Source organism: Aotus nancymaae, unplaced genomic scaffold, assembly GCF_030222135.1.
Source record: "Aotus nancymaae isolate 86718 unplaced genomic scaffold, 86718_ANA_hifiasm-v0.15.2.pri h1tg000010l, whole genome shotgun sequence".
NCBI lineage: Eukaryota > Metazoa > Chordata > Mammalia > Primates > Aotidae > Aotus > Aotus nancymaae.
Window position 1 is genome coordinate 42,757,400 of NW_026988421.1, and position 27,057 is coordinate 42,784,456.

Here is a 27,057-nt window from a genome sequence, read left to right on the forward strand (position 1 = left end):
GGCCCTATGAGTTCTCAAACTTCACCAGCTGAAGATCCCTTCTAGGATACACCCCTGCTTTGAGTAGACTCCCCCGGGGGAAAAAATCTTATGTTAAAAAGGACAGGGACAAAAAGGGTAAAGGAAAGGGAAGTCAGATAAAAATGGGGGTGGCAACTGAATCAGATCTTAGAAAGGACAAGAAACAGCCCTCTTGACCAACCCCCTACCCATCACCCCAACTGAGGTTCAGAACAATGAATTAGAAGTAGGTATATAGGAAAAGCCCACATATTGGCTCCCAAGTCCCCAGGTGATGCCACATTTGTGGCAAGGTCATCACTGGGAGATCAAATTTTATAGTCAGGTCCTCAGATTGGGGAACATTTTCTAGCAATGTCTGTATGTAATAAGATTTTACTGATACAAAACAACTGGTGGTCATGTGGTGTTTGTTGTCATACAAATTATTGTGATCACAAAGTGGCATACTCAGTTTATAAGATGGAGTAGGGCAGAGATCATTTTTATGGGCAACATACGCAACTTGCCTCTGACAAGTCAGTAGCAAATTCTTGCCTTCTTCATCTCCCATAACATTCTGCAACATAGATATCTGGTAAACATCTGCCAGCTGCCATTGCTGTGTGCTCAATAAGCCTGGCTTTATGGACTCTACAGTTGAGTTATAGGAGTGAGGCTATAAGGGCTGGTATACATAGATTACAGCTGCTTCACTAAATAGAGATGGGGTGAAGGGTAGATCACAGGCATAAAATTCTAATTCAAGAACAGAAACCATCCTTCTTTTGGGAAGCCTTTGAAGACGGAGGACTTCCTAACAGACATTGTTTCTAAAACAGGACTAACAATTAACACATACACACTATGTATGTACATAAAATATTTGAGGGCACAAAATATTTTATCTTCCATGCCTGTTAGGTAGTTATTGCTCAAAAGGGTTATAAAAGCAATGAAAGGGAAAACAAACAAACAATATAACTCAAGTTCCCATTATTCTGAAATTCAAACAACTTTGAATTTTGAATTTCCAGAAAGGTCTGAGATGTGCTTTGCTTTAAAATACTACAAATACATTTCTAAGGGACAGCATAAAAATCAATTAACTCGTCCCACACTCCTGGTTAACTCAGAAAGCCTTCTAGACAAGGTGCATAGTGCAGTCAGCTAAGCCTGGGGAAATAGAATTGATGTGTCATAGAAAAGGTCAACTAGTAGGCTGACACGTTCTTCTCCTTTCCATTTCCTGCTAAGCATGCAACTTCTTGGCCTCAACAACTATAGCCAATGGCTACAGAGAAGGCCAAAGGGTAGCAGCATATTCAAAAGCATTTTTATTGCAGTGCTGTGCAGAATCAAGAATTAGTTGCAGTCAGTTTATGTTACTGAAGCAACCTGCACATCAAAACACCCCAAATAAATTAGGTCCAAATTCCACTTCAACCACTGATATTGCTGTAACAAATATGAATAGTGCTTAACATGACAAAAAAAAAAAAAGGCACTTTCTTCTTTCATATACCCTATCCTTGTATAAACAGGTCAAAGATGGAAGATCAGTCAAACAACATTGTCATAATATGTGCCTGCTGATGCCAGTTCTGTGTACTTTGGGCTCCTCCTTTATGAGGTCTGAATATATGCCCAGGCTGGGTGTAGTGTCTCATGCCTGTAATACCACCAATTTGGGAGACTGAGGCAGCAGTGGTCACTGGAGGTTAGGAGTTTGAGCCCAGCCTGGCCAAGATGGTGAAATCCCATCTCTACTAAAAATAAAAAAATTAGCCAGGTGTGGTGGCGCATACCTGTAATCCCAGCTACTTGGGAGGTAGGAGAATCACTTGAACCTGGGAGGTGGAGGTTGCAGTGAGCTGAGATTGCCCCACTGCACTCAAACCTGGGCAACAGAGCTAGACTCTGTCTCAAAAAAGAAAGAAAGAAAAAGAAAGAAGAAAGAGAAAAGAGAGGAGAGGGGAGGAGAGCGGAGCAGAGCAGGCAGGCAAGCAGCAGCTACCAAGGGTCTTCTTGTGTTTTCTGGTATTTCTTTGATTCATCCAATTACTCTGTTTACTATAGGATCTTCAACACAAAGTTGAAATTATAACCTCAATTTCCTCATCTGCAAAATGAGTTTTATACTACCAACTTCACAGTGCAGTACAGAGGATTAAACAGAATAACAAAGTACAACCTATAGTGCTTGGCACATGTAGATATTTTTCTTACCTAATGGCAACTATTATTTAATACATGATTTATTTTACAGATTACGTAATTAACATCAGGTACATTGCTGAGTATTGAGAATTACAGAGTACTTTGATACAGTATGATCTGTAACATGAGATGATTTTCTTTTAAGACTGAACTTTACTCACCTATGTTTGCACAACTACCAACAAATACATGCACTCAGGTCTATAATAGTGCTTATAAAATACTTTGTAATTTAAACCACAAAGAATCTGAGACAAATATCAATCAATTTAGGCTTACGTTGCTAAGATTGAGGACTATGGCACATGACACAGCCTCAAGAGGTCTTGAGAACATGCACCCAACGTGGTTGGGTTACAGCTTCGTTTTATACATTTTAGGAAGACAGAAGTTACAAGCAAAGGCATAAATTGATACATGGTTACATGGAAGGTATACATTGGTTCAGCCCAGAAAGGCAGGACATCTTGAAGTGGAAGGGCTGCCAGGTCATAGGTAGATTCAAAGATTTCCTAACTGGGCAATTGGTTGAAAGAGTTAAGCTTTGCCTGAAGAGTTGAAGTCAGCCTAAAGAAATGTTAAAGTTAAGCAGGTTGTGGAAGCCAAGATTCTTATGTACATGAAGCCTCCATGTAGTAGGCTTCAGACAGAATAGTTGGTAAATCTCTCTCATTGAAACTTAAAAGGTGTCAGACTCTAGAAGAGACCTAGCAAGGGAAGGAGATTCTCTACAGAACGCAGATTTCGTCCACAAGAGAGGGCTTTGCAGGGCCATTTCAAAATATGTCAAAGAAATGTATTTTGGGGTAACATACTTTGATTTCCTTCAGGGCCTGCTGTTATATGATCCTGTACCAGAGTCAGGTTGAATTTGGTGTCTTATTGCCAGAGTCTGTTTTGTCAGTGTTATGATCTCTATTTTCACATTAATGCTGGTCAGTTATTCCTAAACTTCAAAGGGAGGAGGATGTAACAGGTATGTCCAGGCCCTTCTTCCTGTGATGGCTTGAACTAGTTGTTCAGGTTTTTTGTGATGCCTTGGCCAAGAAGGGGTCCATTCAGTCAGTTGGGGAGCTTAGAAATTTATTTTTGGTTTACATAGTCAGTTTTTAGACCTGTTAAATAAAACAATCCTTTGAAACATCATGTAGGCCCCAGGGTTGGAAAAGTCTTCTAGCCATGCTTCCAGCTATTTTTCAAGAGCTCAGCAGATAGCCACTAGACTTGAAAAGCAAGTATTACTGACTTTCCTACCTCCAGCAGGTGACTGAAGCAAAAATTAGCAGTCTATTTGGAAAGTTCCAGTGTCAGCTACTCTACCCTCAATTTCCTAACTAGAAAAACCTGAGGTCTTGCAACCAGAGTAATGTGGGTGTATTAATAGAATCCTAGCTACTTCTGGAATCTATATCTAAATCTGGGAGTTTTGTGTATTATCTCTTAGCAAGGAAAAGGTAGAGAAGGCTGTTTCTAGCTTATTTTTTCAATGGCCCCAAGGATCTCAATTTCTCTTCTCAGATTCTTTTCAGTCTCATAGGACTGGAGGAGGAAGAATAGCTGACACAATTGTTTCTTCCCACTATAAATGGCACTTGGGTGGTGTGACTATCTAAAACAGACAAATTAGAAAACCAGGCCCTTAACCTAATTTTCATAATGCAAATACTGACAAAAAGCTTGAGGGAGCAAAGCTGCTTAGACAGAAGAGAAAAAAACACTATCTTGTCTCACCAAAACTAGACTTCTCATCTCAAAAAGGTAAAGAAAAATATCTAAGAAAAAGAAACTGGCAGGTGTGGTGGCTCACACTTGCAATCCCAGCACTTTGGGTGGTTGCGGTGGGAGGACTGCTTGAGTCTAGGAGTTCAAGACCAGACTGGGCAACATACTGAGACCCTGTTTCTACAAAAGATTAAAAAAAAAAATTAGCAGGGCATAGTGTCATACATCCATTGTCCCAGCTACTTGGGAGGCTGATGTGGGAGAAGCACTTGAGACTAGGAGGTCAACGCTGTAGTGAACCATGATTGTGCCATTGCACTCCAGCCTAGGTGACAGAGTGAGATTGTATCTAAAGAAAAAAACAAACAAACAAATAAAAAACATAAAAAGCAACTATGGCTGGAGCAAAATTAGCTATTTCCAATTAAGAACCTTTTTTATCCATTAAATAGATTGTCTAAGCTGTATGTATGCAAGGATACATTTCACCAGAATATACTTACATAATTTACATCTAAACTGTATTTTTTCCAGAATATTTGTTGAAAAAGTTTCCCAAAGCACCCAAATTGTTAATGCAGACAAAAATCTATAGACTTTCATTCCAACTTAATTTTCCATATTGGCCATCTTAGAAATAATGTAAAATAAATATCTGAATTAAACTTTACCAGTAGTATTACCCAACTCAGAAGACTGTCATTTTAATGAACAAATATTTATTCTCCCAGTACAACAAACAAAAGTGTAAACATGGATTTCTTGGGTCTAAATGGTTTAAAATCTAGGAATGGGCCAGGTGCAGTGGCTCATGCTTGTAATCCCAGCACTTTGGGAGGCTGATATGAGAGGATCACTTGAGCCCAGGAATTCAAAATCAGCCTCAGTAACACAGTGAGACCCCCCTCTCTACAATAAATATAAAAATTAGCTGGGCATGGTGGAGTGTGCCTGTGGTCTCAAACACTTGGGAAGCTGAGGCAGGAGGAACACTTGAGCTGAATTCGAGGCTGCAGTGAGCTATGATGGCACTACTGCACTCCAGCCTGGGCCAGAGTGAGACTCTGTCCTAAAAATAAAATAAAATCTGAGAATGTGGTACATGGAAGATGTTGAGTTGAGGCTAGTTTAAAGAATAATAAAATTGCCGAGGCGGGTGGATCACGAGGTCAAGAGATCGAGACCATCCTGGTCAACATTGTGAAACCCCGTCTCTACTAATACAAAAAAATTAGCTGGGCACGATGGCGCGTGCCTGTAATCCCAGCTACTCAGGAGGCTGAGGCAGGAGAATTGCCTGAACCCAGGAGGCGGACGTTGCGGTGAGCCGAGATCGCGCCATTGCACTCCAGCCTGGGTAACAAGAGCGAGACTCCGTCTCAAAAAAAAAAAAAAAAAAAAAAAAGAATAATAAAATTAACAAATAATAAATTATTTATTTAAAATAATAAATAATAAATTAATAAATAATAAATCTTTAACTGGAAGAATATGACATCTCTTTTCCTGATATGGAGTTCTGTCAAAAATGTTATTATTCTCACACAGAAGAAAACATGGCTAAATAGACTAAAGAGTAAAAGAGGCTGCCACATGAATGGAAGGAAACAAATGAGTATGAGAAAAAGAACAGTTAACAGAGACTTGGGTGATCTGTGATCTAAGTTCAGGGTAATTGTTAGATATAAGTAAATTATATATGCAAGTAATGCAAATATTTTCAGCTTATATTTGGCAAAAGACAGTCCAAATTCCACTATCATTAATGGAGCACCTTAGAGATGTGTATTCCAAAACCGTACAGTTGATATTCTGGTTAGGTTGCATGTAACTCTCACATCCTAAGGGCATGCATAAGCAGTTCTGCAGTTTACAAAAGAACAGCATTCAAATAAAGATATCATAACACTAGAATATGCCTGGAAAATAATGAACTACTTTTTTCCTTACACACTGAGTTTTGATTTCAGTGTTAATTAAGATTGAGATCATACAAAAAAGTAGTATCAAGTAAGTGACTGTGTGTTGGAGAGCAGGAACTTCAAAACGACCACATGACCATAGAAAACAGTAAGTAAAATACAACGCATATGTAGCTGTAGATGAGACAGAAAAAATGGCTAATGTCCACAGAAATTAATCAGCCAAAATGCTGAACCAATAAAGATTAAATTTTGGCATAACTGAGTAATTTGGTCACCTATTACGAATGAACTCTTGTTAGCCAAAGACTTATCTTTTTCAATGTTCAACTCTTCACATAACCTATCATAGATAATACCTTCAGTTTTTATCTTGAGATTCTGGTTTTAGACATTCCTAAATAAGAATAACACCAGAATAGTATCACTATTTCTGTAAAACTAGCAAAAATGGACCACACTTAACCTCTATCCAGTAGTTTCATATGAAATATTTAAAATACATCTTTATAGAGTCAAAGATGACTATATGGTCCTGTGGAACAATGAAATTTAATTCCTATAAAACTTTCATAGTCTTTGATATTTTAAAAAGTCTTCAAAGGATACAAAAAAAAAAAAAAACTAAGTTCATTCATCTTTATATGCCCACAGACTAAAAGTATAGTGTTTATATATGAAAGTACTCAACAGGCATTGATAAACTGAAGGTACTAATTTGCAACGAACATCAGGATTTTAAAGTCTTGAAAAACAAATAGAGCAGTAAAATACATTAGTCATTCAAGAATTATAGAGAATGATAAGTCTTTTTATAGAAAAAATTTAAAACTCCCACAATACTACAAGCTTCCAGAATCAAGCATGCAATGCAATGATGAATATTGAATTTTATGTTGATGGTTACCTCTAGGTAGGGTTTAGAGATAGTAAAATCACAGAGATATACAAAAGTCCTCAAAACAGCTCTTATTTAAATCTAAAACAAATGTTACGATGTTAATTCTGATAAAACAGGATGGATATGGGTGCTTATCATTTTATTTTCCTGTCTGCATATTTACAATTTTTTTAAAGAAATGAGGACACCAGAACTTTGCAGAATCAGCAGTATTAATGCACTACAGCATTTAACAGCTAATCATCTATTTTATGAAACATCATTCATTTGAAGATCTCTCAAAAGATCAAGGATCTCTGCATCTCATAATTTCAATGTATAGTTGTGACAGATTTTTAACAAAATGCATTTCCATTTTTCTTTAAGAAATGAATACTAAATTACAAAATAGTATTTTAAGATAAAACTATAACAATTCTGTTTTTTATCTGATCAAATTTACAATTGAGTACAATTTTTCCTCTTGTTTTTAATTCCATGACTCACCACCCTATAGCCTGAAAGGAACCCAAATGGCATGTGTTAGTTTAATCCAAAATTTTTCAAAGTATATTCTCATTTACAATTGTCATAGATTGTAAATTGTTATAGACCAATAAATGAGAATGTACTTTGAAAGACTTTGGATTAAACTAACACATGCCATTGGGTTCCTTTCAGGCTATAGGGTGGTGAGTCATAAAATGCGATACATGGAAGATGCTGAATTGAGGCTAAAGAATAATAAAATTAAGAATCCTTTTATCTTAAAATACATTATTTCAGTAATGACAAAATAGTTAAACAAAGTTTTTTAAAGTTAAACTCCTCCCAAGTTTTCCAGTATGGAACTCAAACTATAAATCTTTCATTGGAAGAATATGATATCTCTTTTCCTGCTGTGAAGTTACAATTTATGACGATTGTAAATGAGAATCTACTCAGGTCAAGAAAGATAGAAAAAAAATGTAATCTCCTATAATGCCTCCTTTAGTCACAATGCACAATAGCACATTAAAAGCCAGAGACATTCCATAGCAGAACCGCATGTTTCCCAAGGTCACCTCAACCCAGGATCCTTTCTTTGTAACATTTGTAACTTCTTTCTAGAATTTGTGTTATGAAGATAATATTTGATTTAATCTATATCATGTCCATTCTGGAATAATTCAGTTTCTGAAAATCCCATGTTGAAATGGTCCTCCTTCATCTTTTCATAGCACACATATCATATTTACAGCTCCCAGTGTTTGTTGGCTTGTTTCTTTTACTTACTCATTAGCGCCACTTTTTTTTAACCTTAGAAGATCTATTCAAAAAGGTCTTGGCAAGGTCACATAACCTAACAGTTAATATGATATCATTTTAAAGGTGTCCTTGGGTCATAGTTTGCAAACTAAAAGTAACACGAGGTTTTCTTACTAATAGAGAAAACATTTAAAATCTTTGTCTTTTCTCTAAATTAGCATATGATGACTTCATTGGCTGAAAAACTGAAATGACTAAGCATTAACTAAAAAATATTTTGACTGTGAGTGATAAAAAAGATCTTGTCATTTTTTTTCAAAGACTAAAACTGATTTTTTCAATTTTATCAACTGAAGTTTGGCTTGAAAATGTCCTAATCCAAGTCACATATGACAATCTGTACACAGACACATGGATATCCTTAACGTGTATTGGTTTTCCTATGGTCTGTCTCTTCAAAAGCAAAGTACTGTAAAACTAATAAGAGGAGACTCCAGTAGGGGATTTTGCTACATGTTGTTTAATAAGAGTAACCACACATTTTCAAGAAAAATCTCAAATTTTCCTTTGAAATATATCACTTTTAAGGTATATATGAATTAAAATGCATTAACACATCCATTTATTTGAGGAAATTTCTATTAGAAAAAAATTGTTTTAAATTGCCAGATTGAGTCAAAGTTGCTTGAATTTCTAAACTTTCAACATAAATTATTGATTGTATTTTGACATGGAGAGGAGAAAAGACCTGGTAGCAAAGTTATAAGAATTTTCTTTATTATACCAAATACTTTCATAGTATTTGACAGAACTCAGAACTATTTATAAAGAAAGAAAGAAAAATCAAACAACCAAAAAATACATTTCATATAATAGCAAAATATAAAAATAGAAGCCAAGTGACAGAATGAAAAAGTTAGCTAAGCAATGGATTTGAAAAACTTTGATTCTACCTATCTGACTTGTTGCTAATTGTCCAAACAGATATAATAATAATTTAAGATGGTCTTGTGAGACTTCCTAGAAGTAAAAAGGAATTCTTGAAAAAATGTTCTAATATTTTATAAATACCAAATACCAAAAATATTTATTTTCATTGTATTTTCTGACTTGCTTCAGTGAAGGTGTCCTTTTACAATGTTCTTTCTTGTTTCAAATTCTCATCTAGAGACATTACTTTCTTCCAAAGTGATATTCCCAGCTTATCACAATATTCCTGATTCAGAAAGACAATGCTAGAACTGTCCCACCTGAGGAAAAGAAGAGAGAACTGCAGACCAATCTGTAAAGTTCCTAGACAGTTCAATCAAGTTAAGGATGGTCCAACTGAGATGTTTTGTTACTCCAGCACTTTTCAAGTGTCATTATGAAATCATAATTCTATCTCAGTGTGAGATTTCTTATATAAGTAGGAAGAATTTCATTTTGTAAACATTCGCAGGGCCAGCTGTTTCTCTGAATAGATTTGTTTCCCCTTAAGAGAGCTGCTCCAGTGAAAAATCATTTCTTACATCTCATGTCCAAACCCAAAGAGAAACTCAAGGTTTTTCTGTGAAAAGACAGAAACACTCAAGTAATATAAAAGCTTTCCGTCATCAAGGGATTGCCTACCTATTACAAGCATGTAATCACTCCTTATAGATTCCTAAAGAATTAAAAATGTTCTTCATGTACTCATAGTTCATCAGATGTACTGTTAGCCTTTGCTAATTCACATTCTTCACTGGTTTGACAACTCTGAAGGATGTCCTTGTAGTGGTTCTTCAGATCCTCATAAAATGAAACAGTTTCTTGTGAGTAAGCCAAGGGTAACACCTTTTCATTTAATAACATCTGCACTCGGAATTGTTCTTTAGGAGTCTTAGCATTTTCACAGTGGTAAAGCACAAATATTAGGTTTGAGGCATAAGGTACAATGTGACCACTTCGGAACTTCCGATGCATTTGTTCCTTGTAATTGTAAGCTGTTAGAGGTTCCTTGTCTTTGAAGTAGCCCATGAGAGAAAGCAGTGGAAGAAGGGTCTCTGCATGACCAAACTGAAGGATGACTGGAGAAGAAACTGGCTGAGACCTTCAAACAGAAATATATATTAATGTCATAGAACATAGTATTTATACTTAGGAGTAACTTTCCCTAAGTTACTTGTTTTCCCTAAAAACAACTTTCATCTTGTTTTTAGTTTAATCCCATCTATTTTTTAAATCTTTATATAAATTACTCAAGCATATGGCTGAAATTCCATGTGGTGGAGAACTAAACTTTTTATACTGAAAGTTAAGTTCCGAAATTCAGGATCACTGTACTGTTGCAAATCCATGTGAAACAGTGTGCATACATATTTTCCTTTAAGTTTAAAGAGAGTAGTGTCTTACAGACATGGGAATTTGAAACAGATGTGTATTTCAACACTGTATTGCCTTTCTGTGCATAAAACTGAGCAAACTGGCCCTTAGTAAATATTACTCCATAAAGCTCTTTTGAATAAAGTATTATTATTTTATTTATATCTAGGGAAAAAGAACAAGCAATATTCAGTAAATGTCTTATGAAGTCTGAACAGGATTGCATGGTAATTCACATAATCCTTCAATGGTTTACAAAACCCACAGAAGGTTAGTGATACAACCTATTCTGGCTCAAACAATGTCTCTGGTTGGGAGTGGGAGTTTATAAGTGCCAGGAATACAAATCACTTTCAACATTACAAGCTAAATCAGTTTTTTATTGAAGTTTTCAATTTTTTTTTTTCTGGTAAAGGCTTTTTTATAAGAAGCAGTGAATAACTGCTTAGGCTTTTCCCTACTTTTACAGAAAAAAATACTATTTTTCTTAAATATAATTTGTAAACCTATTCAAACATGACTGTCTGACTTTTTGCCACACTCATCACGTTATCAATTTAGTGCATTTGGATGTTCTGGGAGGACAGAAACAGCAGTTTTAGACCTTCCTGATTCCCTCTGCCCCCAACACACACAAACAGAGCAACTAGATAGCAAATCCAAAAACTCATGGGAAACATTTACGACATAACTAGGTGGAAAAGTATTCTCTGTGAACCACCCCAAGTAGCACCCAGCCTCAAGAACTAGGTATTATCAGTATCTGTTGAAGAAGCAGAGAGAAGTCTCAGAGCATCTGAGCAATCTGAGAACAGGAGAATCCCAAACAGCCAACAGGTATTCACTGGAAGCGCTGTGGGCAAATTGGAGATAGCAGCTCAAATTGGGAAGTATTTAGTCCTCTCCAGGACTTGGTGAGTACAAGACAGGCCTGCAGTGAGGGCGGGGGCCGGAGAAACCTGGAGCTCCTGTGAACTCTCCAAGCACAAGGCTCACACTAGAGAAACTGCTGGTAGTGGAATTTCAGCCAAGCAGGAGAGGGACAGAGAGATTAAAAAAGTAAGTTCAGGTGAAAGTCGGGGGAGAGGAACAGAGCCAGGAAATCTCAGAAAACAACCCATCATACTTCTGAACAGTACACACACCAGAACAGGGTGTGTCATGTCATTCTCACCGAATGAATTCTGTGAGATGAGACAAGCAATCTGACACAAGCATTTTTCTAAATGTTAACAATTCACATTAAAATAACTACAGAAATGCATGTAAGAAAAAATAAAGAGCAGAATCACTTCTATATATGAGTATGCTAGAAATACATACTCAAAAAGTACATTGACCCAGTATTTCAAAACAAACTAAAAGACAATTATTCACTACTTTGAGATTAATATTCTCTAAAAAGTGTAAAACTTAAAAGCCATTCATCAATAGGAGCTTACCAAGACTCTCTTCATAACTGGTATACTTTAATTAGGTCATCAAAATACCCAAAACCTCTATTTATTCCCAAGAAGCAACCTCTTAGGTCTGAAGTTACAAAGCAGCAGCATTCAGAACACAGCTATATTTAGTTTGACCAGCGTAAGTACTTTTAAATTTTGCATTATTTATCGGTATTTAAGAATTGAGAGGTTTAAGATTCTTAAAAATCCAGATTTTTGGCTCTTCTTAGAAATCTGAAAGATATGGCAACACATGTCCATATATACCCATAAGACCACAATCAGCTAAACAGGAATAAGGTTACCCACCCTATAGAGAGGGCACATACTTCTTGCACAATACATGTATGATTCCACATTGTGTAACATATGACAAATTCATTCCTTTGTTACTTGCCTGGCCCCTTCATACATCTGAGTATATTCAAGTCTAAGCTAATACCACTGTCATAATCTAAATAATGAAATTTAATAAAGATACAAATTAAAAGAAAAACAAGTAATATAAATACACTGTTTTATATTTTAAATCCTTTAGCAATCAGGCAGACACCTCAAAGCCAGGAGCAATCCTAAATTCAACTTTCAGTTATTGCTCTCCATGGAATATACTAGGACACAAAACAGGTCAGGGAGAATAGTAGCAATAGCAGCAACACCTCCATTGTCTCACTGAAAGAATTTACTGTCAGTAACTCCTCTTTCCCCATGGAAGAACTCTAATAAACTGGGGACAAGATATGATAATATATCCAAACTACTGTCATTTCAGCAAGCAATTTTATACACAATTAGTAAATTTTACATTCTTTTATTCTACCAAGTGTCTGAGATGCAGTGTGTAATTTACACTTACAGACAGCTTCACTCACACCAGCCCCTTTTTAGGCACCCAATAACTGCATGTTGCTGGTGGCTACTGTGTTGGAGAGCACAGGATAGACAGTGGTATAGACAGTCTTACATACTTAGATTCAAATGTTAATCAAATAAATAGCAAATAGGAAAAAAGATACAAGACAAATAAAAACACACAAATGAAAACTATAAATTGGGAAAAGGAAAGAGACCTAAAGGGCTATGCACAAAGTATGAGTTCAAAGTTCTATTAATTGCATCCAAGCTACAGAAGAAATGGCATCTAGACTGTGATTCAAATTTAAGTTGTAAAGTTCAAAGTTCCTTGGGTTTATACAAAAGGCAGTAAACACCTCCCCACCCCCACCCCCTCTTTTTTTTTTTTTTTTTTACTGCCTACAGTAATATGTTAAAATCAGCAATTCTACAGAAGAAATTTGAGGAACATTGTACTTAAAAATGCTTATCGGAAGTTTTATGGGAAATCAAGGAAGTTTATATATGAGATTCTGACAGTAAGCCATGCCATCAAAAATAAATTACTGTCTTCAATCATTTGATTAATCTAAATTTGTTTTAAAATTGTATTTCAGAATTCCAGACAATTTTTGATCAGAAGGAAAAGTGCTAACTTTTATAAAGTCCATAAGTATTTATTATCTTCTTACATAGAACAATCTGTATTACAGAAATTTGAAACACTCCAATAAAAACCCCATACAATATCTTAAAGGTCTAGTTAAATGCTCTGGTAAAACAATAATAAGACAAGGATAATAGTTTAAAAAAACTAGAGCCATCAAAAGCAATTAGAACAAGATTTTGCTTATAAACTGAAATGAGCCTATAGGGACTAATAAACTTATAGTTTTATTTTAATAATTTATATATTTAAAAAATAACCAAGTTAAAATATTTAAATTTGCAATAATGAAAAGTATAAAAAAGCACAATTTCATTCATAATCATTATTTATTTTTCTCCTTTTACCCTTTGTGACTTAACATAGCTTGCTACTCAAGAAAAAGCTGCTGGCTGATGAGGCTCATATTCACACAAAAGGCCCTGGACAAATTAGCTGCACTCAATTTTCCAAAACATAATAAAGAAGAGACTTTTCAAAAGATCCATTTGGTTAATTTGTTAGATGTGACAGGCCCTGTCATTTCATGCCAAGTGGCAGGCACCATGCTAGTTTCTTCTTCTTGGAGGGGTAGAGGAGGGGAGAAGAATAGTGAGGTAAAAGAACAAAAACACAAATGAAACATTTCTGGCTCTTGCAGATTTGCATGTGTCTGTTAGAGAAACCCAGAGAAGAACAAATGCATCTGTTTAAGGAAGAACTGAATGGGTTTTGCTGAGGAGGTGGTGTCTGAGCTGGGTCATGAATACATTCCTTCTAAGTCTTAAAACAGAAATATTGCTCATTGTAGCCTTAGCAAAGTAGTTGGCTTACCCTCTCATACAAGTACTATCAGACCCTTTTAGAGAGGGAAAATCTGAGCAGCTTGAAAACCACAGGGTATAACCTAGTTATGGGCAAATTTTAGGGCAAATTACCCAATCTCTCTCAGGCTTCATTCCTGCAAAATGAAGATATGCTACTTCCCTGGTAAAGCTGTTGGATTTGAGCTACAGAAAAATACTTGCACATTCACTATCACAGATGGCTCTATGGTAGTGTTTGCTATAGAGCCATTGATCAATATGTGACAGCAAACAGCCACAGTGGCAGCAAAAGCCACAGCAGTTGCAGCAGTGAAGTACCCCAGAACACAAATTAGTAGTGTGCTGAGTTTAAACCCAGGAAATGAGTTCAAGTCAGTTTTCCTTCTAAAATATCAGTACCTAACACTTCATTTAGGTAAACATGGTATCAAGTGACAAACTCATTTCACTGAATAGCATATTTTAAAATTCATCAGATATCCCAAAGGCCAAAGATCCAAATGCAAAAGCAAAAACACAAGCATACCATAAATTAAACTGGATGGAAACAATTTATACCAAAAAATTTTACCGGGAAACACCTTAATACCTTTCAAATAAGAAAATACTTGTTTATTGGGAGTAAGTAATTTAGGAACTCAGTCACTTCTTAGTCACTTAAATTTACTTTCAAACCATTGCTGATTAAAATCATTTAAAATCAAGTAATCCCAGCACTTTGGGAGGCTGTTGGGCAGATCTCTTGAGGCCAAGAGTTCAAGATCAGCTGGGCCAACCTGGTAAAACCCCATTTCTATCAAATATACAAAAAAATTAGCTGGGTGTGGTGGCACATGACTATAGTCCCAGCTACTCAAGAGGCTAAGGCACAAGAATCTTGAACCTGGGAGGGGCGGTTGCAGTGAGCTGAGATCGTGTCACTGCACTCGAGCCCAGGTGACAGAGAATCTGTCTCAAAAAAACCAAAAATCATTTAAAATCAAATCAGTTCTTATTTTTGGGTAGAAACATGCATTTCAACATACTGACTGAGGAAGACTCCCTTGTCAGTGCTTAGTAACACTTTTCAGCAACATGCAATTTGGCAAAAGCACATGTAAAATCCTGCAAAATTTTTTAAAAATAATTTTGTTCCCTTTTTATTTGTTTAAGGAGACAGGATTTCACTCTGTCAACCAGGCTGGAATGTAGTGGCATGATCATGGCTCACTGCAGCCCTGACCTCCTGGGCTCAAGCAAGCACTCTTCTCACTTCAGCCTCCTGAGTAACTAGGACCACAGGAGTATGCCACCAGGCCTGACTAATTATTTTTATTTTTTTTGTGAAAACGTGGTCTTGGCATGTTGCCCAGGCTGGTCTTGAACTCCTGGCCCCAAGTGATGGTCTCACCTTGGCCTCCCAAAGGGCTGGGATCACAGGTATGAGCTACCACACCCAGCTGATTGTTTCTTAAATAAGGCATCAATTCTTTTCCAAGAATGTAAAAAAGGCGAAGACCACATTTCTCAGGTTTTTCATCTGAAATGAATATGCAGTAAGAAAAAAAATATTCAATGAAAAGCACAGTTCTACAAAAAGCTGATTGAGGTAGTTCAGCAGGACTTGTTTCTCAAGACACAGGTCACAAGGATCCTGCTGATAAAACAGGATGTGGTAAAGAAGCCAGCCACAACCAGCCAGAATCAAGGGGGCAATGAAAGTGACATCCGGTCATCCTCACTGCTAATTATATGCTGATTATATCAGCATGCTAAAAGACACTCCCATCTGCACTGTGACAGTTTACAGGTACCATGGGAACTCCTGGAAGTTACCCTATAACGTTTAATAAGGGAAAGAACCCTTGGTTTCGAGAATTCCCTACCACTTTCCACAGAAAACTCATGAATAATCCACTCCTTGTTTAGCACATGATTAAGAAATAACCATAAAAAATAGCCAACCAGCAGCCCTCAGGGCTACGCTGCCTTACTCTGCCTATGTGGTAGCCTCTCTTTTATTCTTTTCCTTTTTTTTTTTTTTGAGACGGAGTCTCGCTCTGTTGCCAGGCTGGAGTGCAGTGGTGTGATCTTGGCTCATTGCAATCTCTGCCTCCCAGGTTCAAGCGATTCTCCTGCCTCAGCCTCCCAAGTAGCTGGGACTACAGGTGTGCACCACTACACCCAGCTAAGTTTTGTATTTTTAGTGGAGATAGGGTTTTTTACCATGTTGGCCAGGATGGTCTCGATCTCTTGACCTCGTGAGCCGCCCCCCTCAGCCTCCCAAAGTGCTGGGATTACAGGCGTGGGCCACTGCACTGGGCCTATTCCTTCACTTTTTAATAAACTTGTTTTTACTCTACTCATTTGGCTCATTCTTGAATTCTTGCCTCTGTGAAGCCAAGAACCACGTGGCCTCGGGCTGAATCCCAGTTTTGCCCTACAACGTGGTCACTAAAGATGTAAGGCTCTAAGCAGATGAACAAAGACAAGGGTGTATGCATCTAAATTTTTATCTTGCTTGGAAGTAAGAAAATAAGTCGATAAATGAGAATTTTTAGTCATAAAACCAGTATCTAGGCCACCTCTCTAATCAGTAAGTAATAGCTATTTGGAACACTGCATTAAGGAGGATTCTGAGGCTGTATCCAGACTCAATGTGATCTATTTGACATTTCCTACATACTTTACTCTCGATTCATGAACCTCCTCTCCTTGCCAATCAATCTCTCCATCTTTATCTTTAATTTTCCAGATATAACTAAAATGAGTTTGGTCATTTCTAAGACACTGGATTATAAGGCATTAAAAGAAGATGTTTTAATTTAGCATTATGTCCAGGTGAAGTTTCTTAAGAATAAATTTTTTAAAAAGAAAATTAAAATAAGTAAATTATGCAGCATAAATTTTTTGCTTGGTAATATCACTACTGGTGAAGTATAAGACAACACAAATATATATAAAACATATAATCACCTAAAACAAATTATCACTTCAAGAAATATGTATAAATCACTCCTAAATGTATGTACACAAATCTTTACTGGATACAGGTAAGATTACATTTGGTTTGGTTTATGTCTTTTTTTAAAAAAAGTCAAGAAAGTTTGATTATTAAAAATCCCACTTAGAGAAATTTTGTCTCAGAGAAAAACAGCTTATAAAATAGAATAAACTGTCATATTTCATATAATGTGTTATCAACATGAATATAAAACTGAAACCCTAAGGACAACTAAAAATTAAGTTTTAGCAACTACACGTTTTATACAGCTTTTAAAATCTGACTTTATTCTTGATTTTCCCATTTCAGAAACAAAGCAAAACAAAACAATATGGAATTCACTAAATGTCTAGGTTGAGGTTTCAAGGGTAAGAATTTATCATACTCTTAAATAAGCTGCAACAACCAAAAGAGTGTTAAGTATTTTTTGCCTCATCTCAAAACTATTTCCATTACATAACATCTCAGAATATAAATCACTGAAATCTCAAACATAAATGTTTTTTCTTAGCCTGAATTCAACTTAGTAACCTTTAACGGTTCAAGTGCAAACTAGAATAAATAAAGATTACCTTGTAAAGTATTACTATTCATAAATAAAGTAATCTTTATTATTATCTGTATTATTATCTTTATTCCTCTAGGCTCAGTAAGAAAGGAGAGAGTCTTCTTCCTTAAAGCTCCAATGATATTGTGAAATATATATTTGGTCTTTGTTCCTGTTTCCTGGTACAAAACTCCTAAAATCCTTGAAATCTCCAAAGTGCTGTCTTTGTGTATGCTCATGTTGATTGCAAGCTTCAGAATGGGGCTAGTCAGCAAAAAGGCAAAGGCATGATTACAGGGTTAGGATTTCAGGCCCGCCCCTTAACCTCAAAGAAGAGGGAGAGGGGCTGAAAGTCAAGTTGATCACCAATGGCCAACAGTTTAATTAATCATGCCTATGGGATGAGGCCTCCAAAAGAACCCAAGAGGACAGGGCTTGGAGAGCTTACAAACAGCTGAAAATGTGGAGGTTCTGAAGGGTGGTGTGCCCTGGGAGGGCATGGGAGCTCCATATCTTTTCCTCCATACCTCGTTTTATGTGTCTCTTCATTTTTATTCTCTGTAATATCTTTTACACTAAACTGGTAAACATGTTTCTCTGAGCTCTGTGAGCCCCTCCTGCAAATTAAGAGAAACAAAAGAAGGGGTTGTGAAAACCCCAACTTGAAGCCAGTCAGTCAGGAGTTCCAGAGGCCTGGACTTATGACTGGTGTCTGAAATGGGCAGGGGGCAATCTTGGGCATTGAGATCTCTGAGATCTGATGCTACGTGCAGGTAGATGGTATCAAAATTAGAGGATACCCACCTGGTTTCTGCTGCTTATTGGTGGGGATCTCCCAATCCCCAACATTGGGTCACAGAAGTTGATGTCATTTGTATGTCTGTCTCCTCCAAATCTCATGCTGAAAAGTGATCCCCAATGTTGAAGGTTGGGCCTAGTGGAAGGTACTGAATCATGGGGACGGATTCCTCTTGAATGGCTTAGTGCTATCCCCTTGGTGATGAGTGAGTTCTCAGTTCATATGAAATCTGGTTAAGAAAGTCTGGGACCTCTCCCTTCTCTCTCTTGCTCCCTTCTCTTGCTATATGATACCTGCTTCCCCTTTGCTTCCCATCATGATTGTAAGATTCCTGAGGCCCTCACGAGAAGCAGATGCTAGAACTATGCTTCCTATATAGCCTGCATAACTGTGAGCTAAAATACACTTGTTTTCTTTATAAATTACTCAGTCTCAGGTATTTCTTTATAGCATTGCAGAAATGGACTAACACAGAAAATTGGTACCAAGGAGTGGGGAATTGCTATAAAGATAACTGAAGATGTGGAAGTGGCTTTGGAACTGGGTAAAGGTAAAGGCTGGAAGAATCTGCAGGGCTAAGAAGACAAGATGAGGAAAAACTTGGAACTTCTGAGAGACTGGTTAAATGGTTGGGAACAAAATGCTGATAGGGATATGAACAGTAAAGCCCAGGCTGATGAGGTTCCAGATGGAAATGTGGATGTTACTGGGAACTAAAGCAAATGTTACCCTTGTTACATCCCAGCAAAGAACCAGGCTGTATTGTGTGCCCTAGGGATACCCTCATCAATTTTTCCTCATCTTGCTGTCTTCTTCTGAGCCCTTCTAACTCTTTCAGCCTCTGCCTGTTACCCTGTATTGTGTGCCCTAGAAATACCCCAGGGCATACAATACAGGGATCTGTGGAAGTTTGAACTTAAGAGTGATGAACTAGGATATCTGGCAGAAGACATTTCTTAGTAGTGAAGCATTCATGATGTGGCCTGGCTGCTTCTAACTGCCTATGATCAAATATGGGAGCAAATAAATGACTTAAAGTTAGAACTTATATATAAAAGGGAAGCAGAGTGTAAAGCTTTGGAAATTTTTCAGTCTAGTCATGTGGTAGAGAAAGAAAAAGTTATTTTCAGAAGAAGAATCGAAGCAGGCTATGGAGCAACCACCTGATAAAGAGGTTACCATGGCCAGGGCATGTAGCTCATGCCTGTAATTCCAGAACTTTGGGAAGCCAAGGCAGGAGGATCACTTGGGCCAAGGAGTTCAAGACCACCCTGGGCAATGAAGTGAGACCCCCTATCTCTATAAAAAATAAAATAATTAGCTGGGTTTGGTGGTGCATGCCTGTAATCCCAGCTACTTGGTGGCAGAGGTGGAAGGACTGTTTGAGTCTGAGGGGTCAAGGCTGTAGTGAGCTATGATCATGCCACTGTATTCCAGCCTGGGTAACTGAACAAAGCCTTGTTTCCAAAAGAAAAAAAAAAACAGAGAGATTATCATGACTAAAAGGGAACCAGGTGTTAATATCAAGATAATGGAAAAATGGCCTTGAAAGCATTTTAAAAATCATTGCGGAATCCCTTCCTACCACTGGCCCAGAAGCCTAGGAGGATTGAACGGTTTCAGAGGCCAGGCACAGAGCACTGCTGCCCTGATCAGCCTGCTTCCCACATCCCAGTTGCTCTGGCTTCAGCTGTGGCTCAAAGGGTCCAAGGTACAGCTCAGGCCACCACTTTAGAGAATGCAAGCCACCATATAAGACTTGATGACTTCCATGTGGTGTTAAGCCTATAGGTGCACAGTATAAAAGTGAAGAAGGCTTGGCAGCTCCCACCTAAATTCCAGATAATTTATGAGAAAGCCTGGGTCCCACACAGAAGCCTGCCACAAGGGCAGAGTTCCCACAGAGAAACTCTACTAGGGCAGTGCCGGGGGAAAGATTGCATTGGAGTCCTGCCACAGAGTCCCCACCAGGGAACCCCTAGTGTAGCTGTGAGAACAGGGCTGCTGTCTTTCAGATCTGAGAATGGTAGAGCCATCAGAAGCATGCAACCTCAGTGTGGAAAAGCCATAGGCATACAACTGTGACCCATGAGAGCAGCCATAGGGGCTGTACCTCACGAAGACACAGACACAGAGCAGTCCATGGCCTTGGGAGCCCACCCTTGTGCCAGTGTGCCCTGGATGTGGGACAGGGAATCAAAGGAAATTGTTTTGGAGCTTTAAGATTTAATGATTGGCTTGGTGCAGTGGGTCACACCTGTAATCCAAGCACTTTGGGAGGCTGAGGTGGGCAGATCACTTGAGCTTAGGAGGTCAAGACCAGCCTAGCAACATAGAGAAACTCCGTCTCTACTAAAAATACAAAAATTAGCCAGGCATGGTGGTACATGCCTGTGGTCCTAGCTACTTGGGAGACTGAGATAGGAGAATCACTTGCGTCGGAGACGTCAAGGCTGCAGTGAGGTTGTACTCATGTCACTACACTCCAGCCTGGGCCAACAGAGTAAGACTCTGTCTTTAAAAAAAAGAAAAAAAAAAAGATTTAACAACTCCCTGCTGGGCTTCAGATGTGCATGGAGACTACTACCCCTTTCTTTTGTCTGATTTCTCCCTTTTGGAATGGGAGGCATAGCCAATGCCTGTACTATCATTGTATCTTGGGAGCAAATAAATCATTTCTGACCTCACATCATCATAAGTGGAAAAAACTCATCTCCAAATCAGACTTTGTAGACTTTAGACTTAAGAATTTTGAGTTAATGCTGGAATGAGTAAAGACTTGGGGAACTATTGTGAAGGCATGATTGTAATTTGAAATGTGAAGATATAAGATTTGGGGGGCCAGAGTGGGAATAATATGGTTTGGATGTTTATCCCCTCCAAATCTCATGTTGAAATGTGATTCCCAATGTTGAAGGTAGGGCCTGGTGGGAAGTGATTGGGTCATGGGGGAGGATCCCTCTTGAATGGTTTAGCATGATCCCCTTGGTGTTAAGTGAGTTCTTGCTCAGTTAGTTCACATGAGATCTGGTTGCGTAAAGGAGCCTGGGACCTCTTCCTTCTCTCTCTTTCACTCCTGCTCTCTGTGGTACAACAGCTCCCTTACCCTTCCACCATGACTGTAAGCTTCCTGAGGCCCTCATCAGAACCAGATGCTGGAGCCATGCTTTTACAGCCTGCAGAACTGTGAGCCAATTAAACACCTTTTCCTCAACCTCAGGTATTTCTTTATAGCAATGCAAGAATGAACTAACACAGAAGTTATGTTGACTATTATTGTGTTGGTGTGAGGGCAGAGGAAAAACAGGGTTTGAGTTTTCTTTAAACAACTCCCAAAGAAGGAATAAGTAAAACATCTAACTCATAATCATGAGGTATAAAATTCAAGAGGACTTAGCTAACAATTTTTCAGACATTTTAAACTACAAAGTTCAAATCAAGGGCCCATCATAGTTAAGAATTTCAGAATGCTCTTCTTATAAATAAGAATGACTAAGCAGTATATAAACTGATGTTTGAAACTCAACTGACAAAAATCAAACTCAGGTATATAAAAAACCAACTGCCTACAGGGAAATATCTATAACCAAAAGAGCTTCCAAAGAGCTACTATATAATCCCTCTTAAACAGCTGTTTATGCTTATACCTGTTTGCCCATTTATAAGGCTTATTCACATTTCTATTTTCTTTGACAAAGTTAAGTAGCTTAGTGTCAAATGGAAAAACACATCATGTTTCTATGCCAACTATGTGGACACCAAAAATGGAGACTTGGATACCTTCAACTGGTGGAGGCTGAGACAGTTGTGGAGTTTATTATAAAAACAGTAAGGTTGTTTGTTTTTATAACTGTTAAATACCCAAAAACAAATTCACAAAAGTATTTATGATCCAATTTTTACCAGAAGCCATTAAAGGTATGTGCCAGGACTGTATAAAGTAAATCAGTAATTTCTGTGAAGCAGTGATTTGGTTCCAAGTCTATAAACATGCTGCTATTTGCCCTATGTCATAATTTATAGTTAATCTTAAAAGAATCCAATCTGGTTCTTAAGCCATCTCCTACGAACTCCAGTTAATTTAGGCCCAGATATTTGGTTAATTTAGGCCCAAATATCTTTCAGATATTTGGTATCTGAAAGAACCAAATATCCAGTTTCTCCTTGAATATACCAAAGTCCCTATGATGGTATGAGAACTTTTCTGGTTTCACTCCCAACCTTCTCCAACAAACCAAAGCTGGTTTATGAATAAGCCCAAAATACTGGCAACAACAAATGGATATGAGTACATGTATGTGTCTGGATGAGGGAGTAAGAAAGTGTGTGTATGTGTGTGTGTCTGTGTGTGTGTATGTGTGAGAAAGAGACAGAGAGATAGCGAGAGAAAGAGACACAGAGAGAGAAAAGACAGAGAGAGAGAGAAAACATAGGCATATAGGTATAGGAGGACAAAAAAGAGAACAAAATGTGAAAGGAATTCCTTCTCGGTTGACACTCATAATTACGTTCTTGTTAAATAAAACCCTTGCATATATTTTGTCATATGATTGTTGAGAGCATAAAGATTGCTATATTTTACTGTATCTATGGTCTCATGTGGCTTTGTCACTACCATTCATTCAACAGAGTTGTGAGGGTCAAGATACCATGACAAAAAGGACCAAATTTTCCCTTTAACAGAATAATACTGGACATGGTGGCTCATGCCTGTAACCCCAGTACTTTGGGAGGCCTAGATGGGAGAACTGCTTGAGCCCAGGAGTTTGAGACTAGCCTGGGCAACATGGAGAGACCTTGTCTCAACAAAACCCCCCACAAAATTAGCCAAGCACAGTGGCTCATGCCTATAGTCCCAACTACTTGGGAGGCTGAGGTGGGAGGATCACTTAAGCCCAGCAAGTCAAGGGTGCAATGAGCCATGATCACACCACTGCACTCCAGAGTGTCAGAGAAACACCCAGTCTCAAAACAAACAAACAATAAATACAGGAAATTGTATATGTTTTATAAAGGAGGGCTTCCAAGGCAATCACTCAATACTCACTGCATCTGTGTTCTTAACTTTCACAAAGCACATGAAACCATCTGAGAATCTATGAAAATGTAACTTCGTACTAGAGAAAGGCATGTGCCCATAAAAATGAATATGTCTGTGATTCTGTCCCATATTGGTTTATATCCCCAGAGTCATACATATTCCACAAAAGTCTGATAATTTTGTCCTAATAAATACTATATTTAAAGTGTCAAAGCAGAATGAATATTTAACACCAAATTAAGAATAATTCAGATGTTCTGCATTCTGATCCAATTAGTCCTAGTTCTCCAATTAACTTACATTCCCCATCTGTAATGAATATTCTTTCTTTGAGACTCCTGGCAGAAGTATCCCAAAGAATAGGAATCACACTTTTAACTCTGCTCTTTCCCTGATAAAAATGTGTTAAACTTGGGATGTTGCACTTTCCAAAAAGTGACAAAACCACTTGAAAAGATACATATTTTGCTTTAAAATGTAAACTATTAATACAAATACAAGAAAGCAAATGGGTAATCTATATAAATGTCTGAATTGAAATATACAGAATCATGTTTTAAGTTTGGGATCTAGTCAGCGCTTCTTATTTTAGAAATAACAGCAACAGAATGGTTAAGTGGATTACTCCAAATTATATTGCTCCTTTTATTTATAGAAACTGGTTAGGAGATTTTATTGTATCTTCAACCAAAAACAACGTTTAAGTCTAAAATCCCGTCTTTTAATGAGGGATGATAACCATGTGTGTGTTCAAAGTAGATAAAGTAGATAAAGGATACAAAGCAACTACTTCAAGCTATTCAAAAAGCTCAACCAGAAAAACAACTAATAATTGCATGCTTTTCCCCCAAATGTACTCAGCTAGATCTTTCTAAGCTCTTAATTCACGTTTCACACTCAATTGATGTTATGCAAAGTGTGTTTTTAAACATGATCCAGGAATATCAAATACAGCTTTACACAACTCATATAATTCCCATATTTATGTAAGTTTACAAATAAGCAACATGAACTGCCAGATGCTTTGGGAAGAAAATTAACAGAAAAAATTTTTTGGCTAACTCTTACACATCTAATTGAAACATCAGTTCTAATGAGCATTTGGAGAAGGATCAATCCAACGGCTTAACACAAATCAAGAACTAAAATGACTCAAGTATGACATTTTTATTCCTCAAGCAAAAATACACTGAAACAGTTTCCACTTCCAATCAAGATGGTGTAACAGGGACCAGATTTATTGTCCTACCTTAAATTACTAGGAAGCTGAACGAAACATAAAGTTTTAGACACTCAACAACAGAGTACGAGAAAAGGAAGGCAAAGGAGGTCACCCTACAACTGCCCCAGCTTACCACCCAGTTTCCAGACTATGGCACTGGGAGGGGAAGCCCAAACAGCTCAGAAGTTGCCCTGAGCAGCTGAGATGGGAGAGAGAATTTAGCGAGGCCACACTAGCTGAATTCACAGGACAGATTACCTGAGAAGAGAGTGCTGCAGACCAGCAGGAGCTCCCTCAAGTGCTGGCACTGAACAGCACATGTATATGAGAAAACAAGTCCAGGAGAAAAAAACATGGAAAAGGAACAGATAAAAAAAATTAGCAGAGCTAATTACAGATTACTCCTATCTATAATCCCAGTGACTCAGGAAGCTGAGGGGGAGGATTGCTCAAGCCCAGGAGACCAGCCTGGGCAACAGAGCAAGAAAAAAATAAAAATTAAAAAAAATATATAAATAAGTTCCATATATTAAAAAGTTTTTAAAGATTAGCCAGGCATGGTGGCACATGCATGTGGTCCCAGCTACTTGGGAGGCTGAGGTGGGAGGTCTACTTGGGCCTGGGAGGTTGTAGCCTCACTATAATCACACCACTGTACTCCCGCCTGGGTAACAGAGTAAGACGCTGTCTAAAAAAAAGAAAAAAAAATTCCCAAAGCTAACACACACACACACACACACACACACACACACACACACACACAAAAGAATAGTTTTCAAACAAGCCACAGTGGGAAAACTTCAAAATGCACCGGGTACATATAAATACTCAGGGTGAAATGCCTCAATAATGGGGCAAAATCAGTCCATCAATACATATTTTTTTTTAAAAAAGGCAAACCATAGACTAAGAGAATATATTTGTAAAGCATAAATCTGATGAAGGATTTGTACCTAGAAAGTACACACACACACACACACACACACACACACACACACACAGAGAAATTCTGAGAATAGTAATAAAGATAATCCTATTAAAAAGCAGGCAAAATATTTAAAGACAACCGAAGTAGATATACAGATATAAATAAGCACATGAAAAGATGCTCAGTATCACTAATCATTATGAAAATGCAAACTAAAACCACAACAAAGTACTACTACACACCCATTAAAAGGGTTAAAATTAAAAAGACCTGCCATATGAAGTGTTGGCAGGATGTAGAACAACTCAAACTTTCATACATCGGTGGGAAAAGTTTAGTAGTTTCTTAAAAAGTGAAAACTACGGCCAGGTGCAGTGGCTCATGCCTGTAATCCCAGCACTTTGGAAGGCCGAGGCCGACGGATTACCTGAGGTCGGGAGTTCAAGACCAGCCTGGCCAACATGGTGAAACCCCGTCTCTACTAAAAATACAAATATTAGCTGAGCATGGTGGCACACGCCTGTAATCTCAGCTACTTGGGAAGTTGAGGCAGGAAAACTGCTTGAGGCCAGGAGATGGAGGTTACAGTGAGCCAAGATCGTGCCACTGCACTCCAAACTGGCCGACAGAGTGAGACTGTCTCAAAAAAAAAAAAAAAAGAAAAAAGAAAAATACACCTACATGAGAAAAATACACCTACATTAGGGAGGTGCCCAAGAAATCAAAGCATAACATACAAAGATCACAAATATTCAGAAGCATTATTTGCAATAGCCTTCAACTGTGAACAACCAAATGTCCATCAAAGGTGAACAAATGGTGGTGGATATGTATAACAGAATATTACTTGGCCTTAAATAGGCATGAACTATTTGATTCATCATCAACACAGATGTATCTTACAATTACTTGCTGAGTGAAAGAAGCCCAACCAAAAAAATATTCACTATGACTCCATTATATAAAATCCTAGAAAATACAACTTAATCTATAGTGACAGAAAGCACATCAGTGGTTACCTGAAAATGGGGGTAGACAGTGAATTAAAAAGGGTCACAAAGAAATTTGGATGTGATGGATATTTTATCTTGATTGTGGTGATGGTTTCATGGGTGTATATATATGTAAAAACTGACCAAACTGTACACTTTAAATATGTACAGTTTACATGAATTATACCTTAATTGGGTTATTAAAAAACACATCAAAACAATTACTAAGGGCTGATATGCTGAGATTAGTGAAAGAAAAGTCTTTGGTAGCCTATTTCAAAGACTCCTCATAAAGCCTTTACCAAACCCGAAAGAGTTCAAATTAATTCTCTCTCAGTAATTTTCTTTTTATCCTTTTTTTGTGCTATTATATGTGTTCTCCAAACTTTGAGTCTGGAGACAATTTCGATGCATTCATCTTTGTATACCTTCTGTTGCCAGCCAAATAACCTGAACAC

At 37.6% G+C, this 27,057-nt stretch overlaps 1 protein-coding gene across 6 annotated transcripts in view; it reads right to left on the minus strand.

The window, feature by feature from the left end:
• Window positions 1–27,057, minus strand: part of MINPP1 (multiple inositol-polyphosphate phosphatase 1) — a 210,614-nt gene that overhangs the window by 158,770 nt on the left and 24,787 nt on the right. For 3 of the 6 annotated variants that reach the window (XR_001109816.3, XR_001109814.3, XR_001109813.3), the window contains one exon: window positions 9,967–10,063. The exons of 1 other annotated variant lie outside the window; for it this stretch is intronic. Coding sequence is in view for 2 of the 5 variants with exons in the window: in XM_012467573.2 (XP_012322996.1) it covers window positions 9,667–10,063 (397 nt within the window). In the remaining 3 variants the exon portion in view is untranslated. Of the gene's footprint in view, window positions 1–1,624; window positions 4,292–6,889; window positions 10,064–27,057 lie in introns of those variants that run through there. 2 more of the 6 variants (XM_064374131.1, XM_012467573.2) reach the window with 2 other exon arrangements.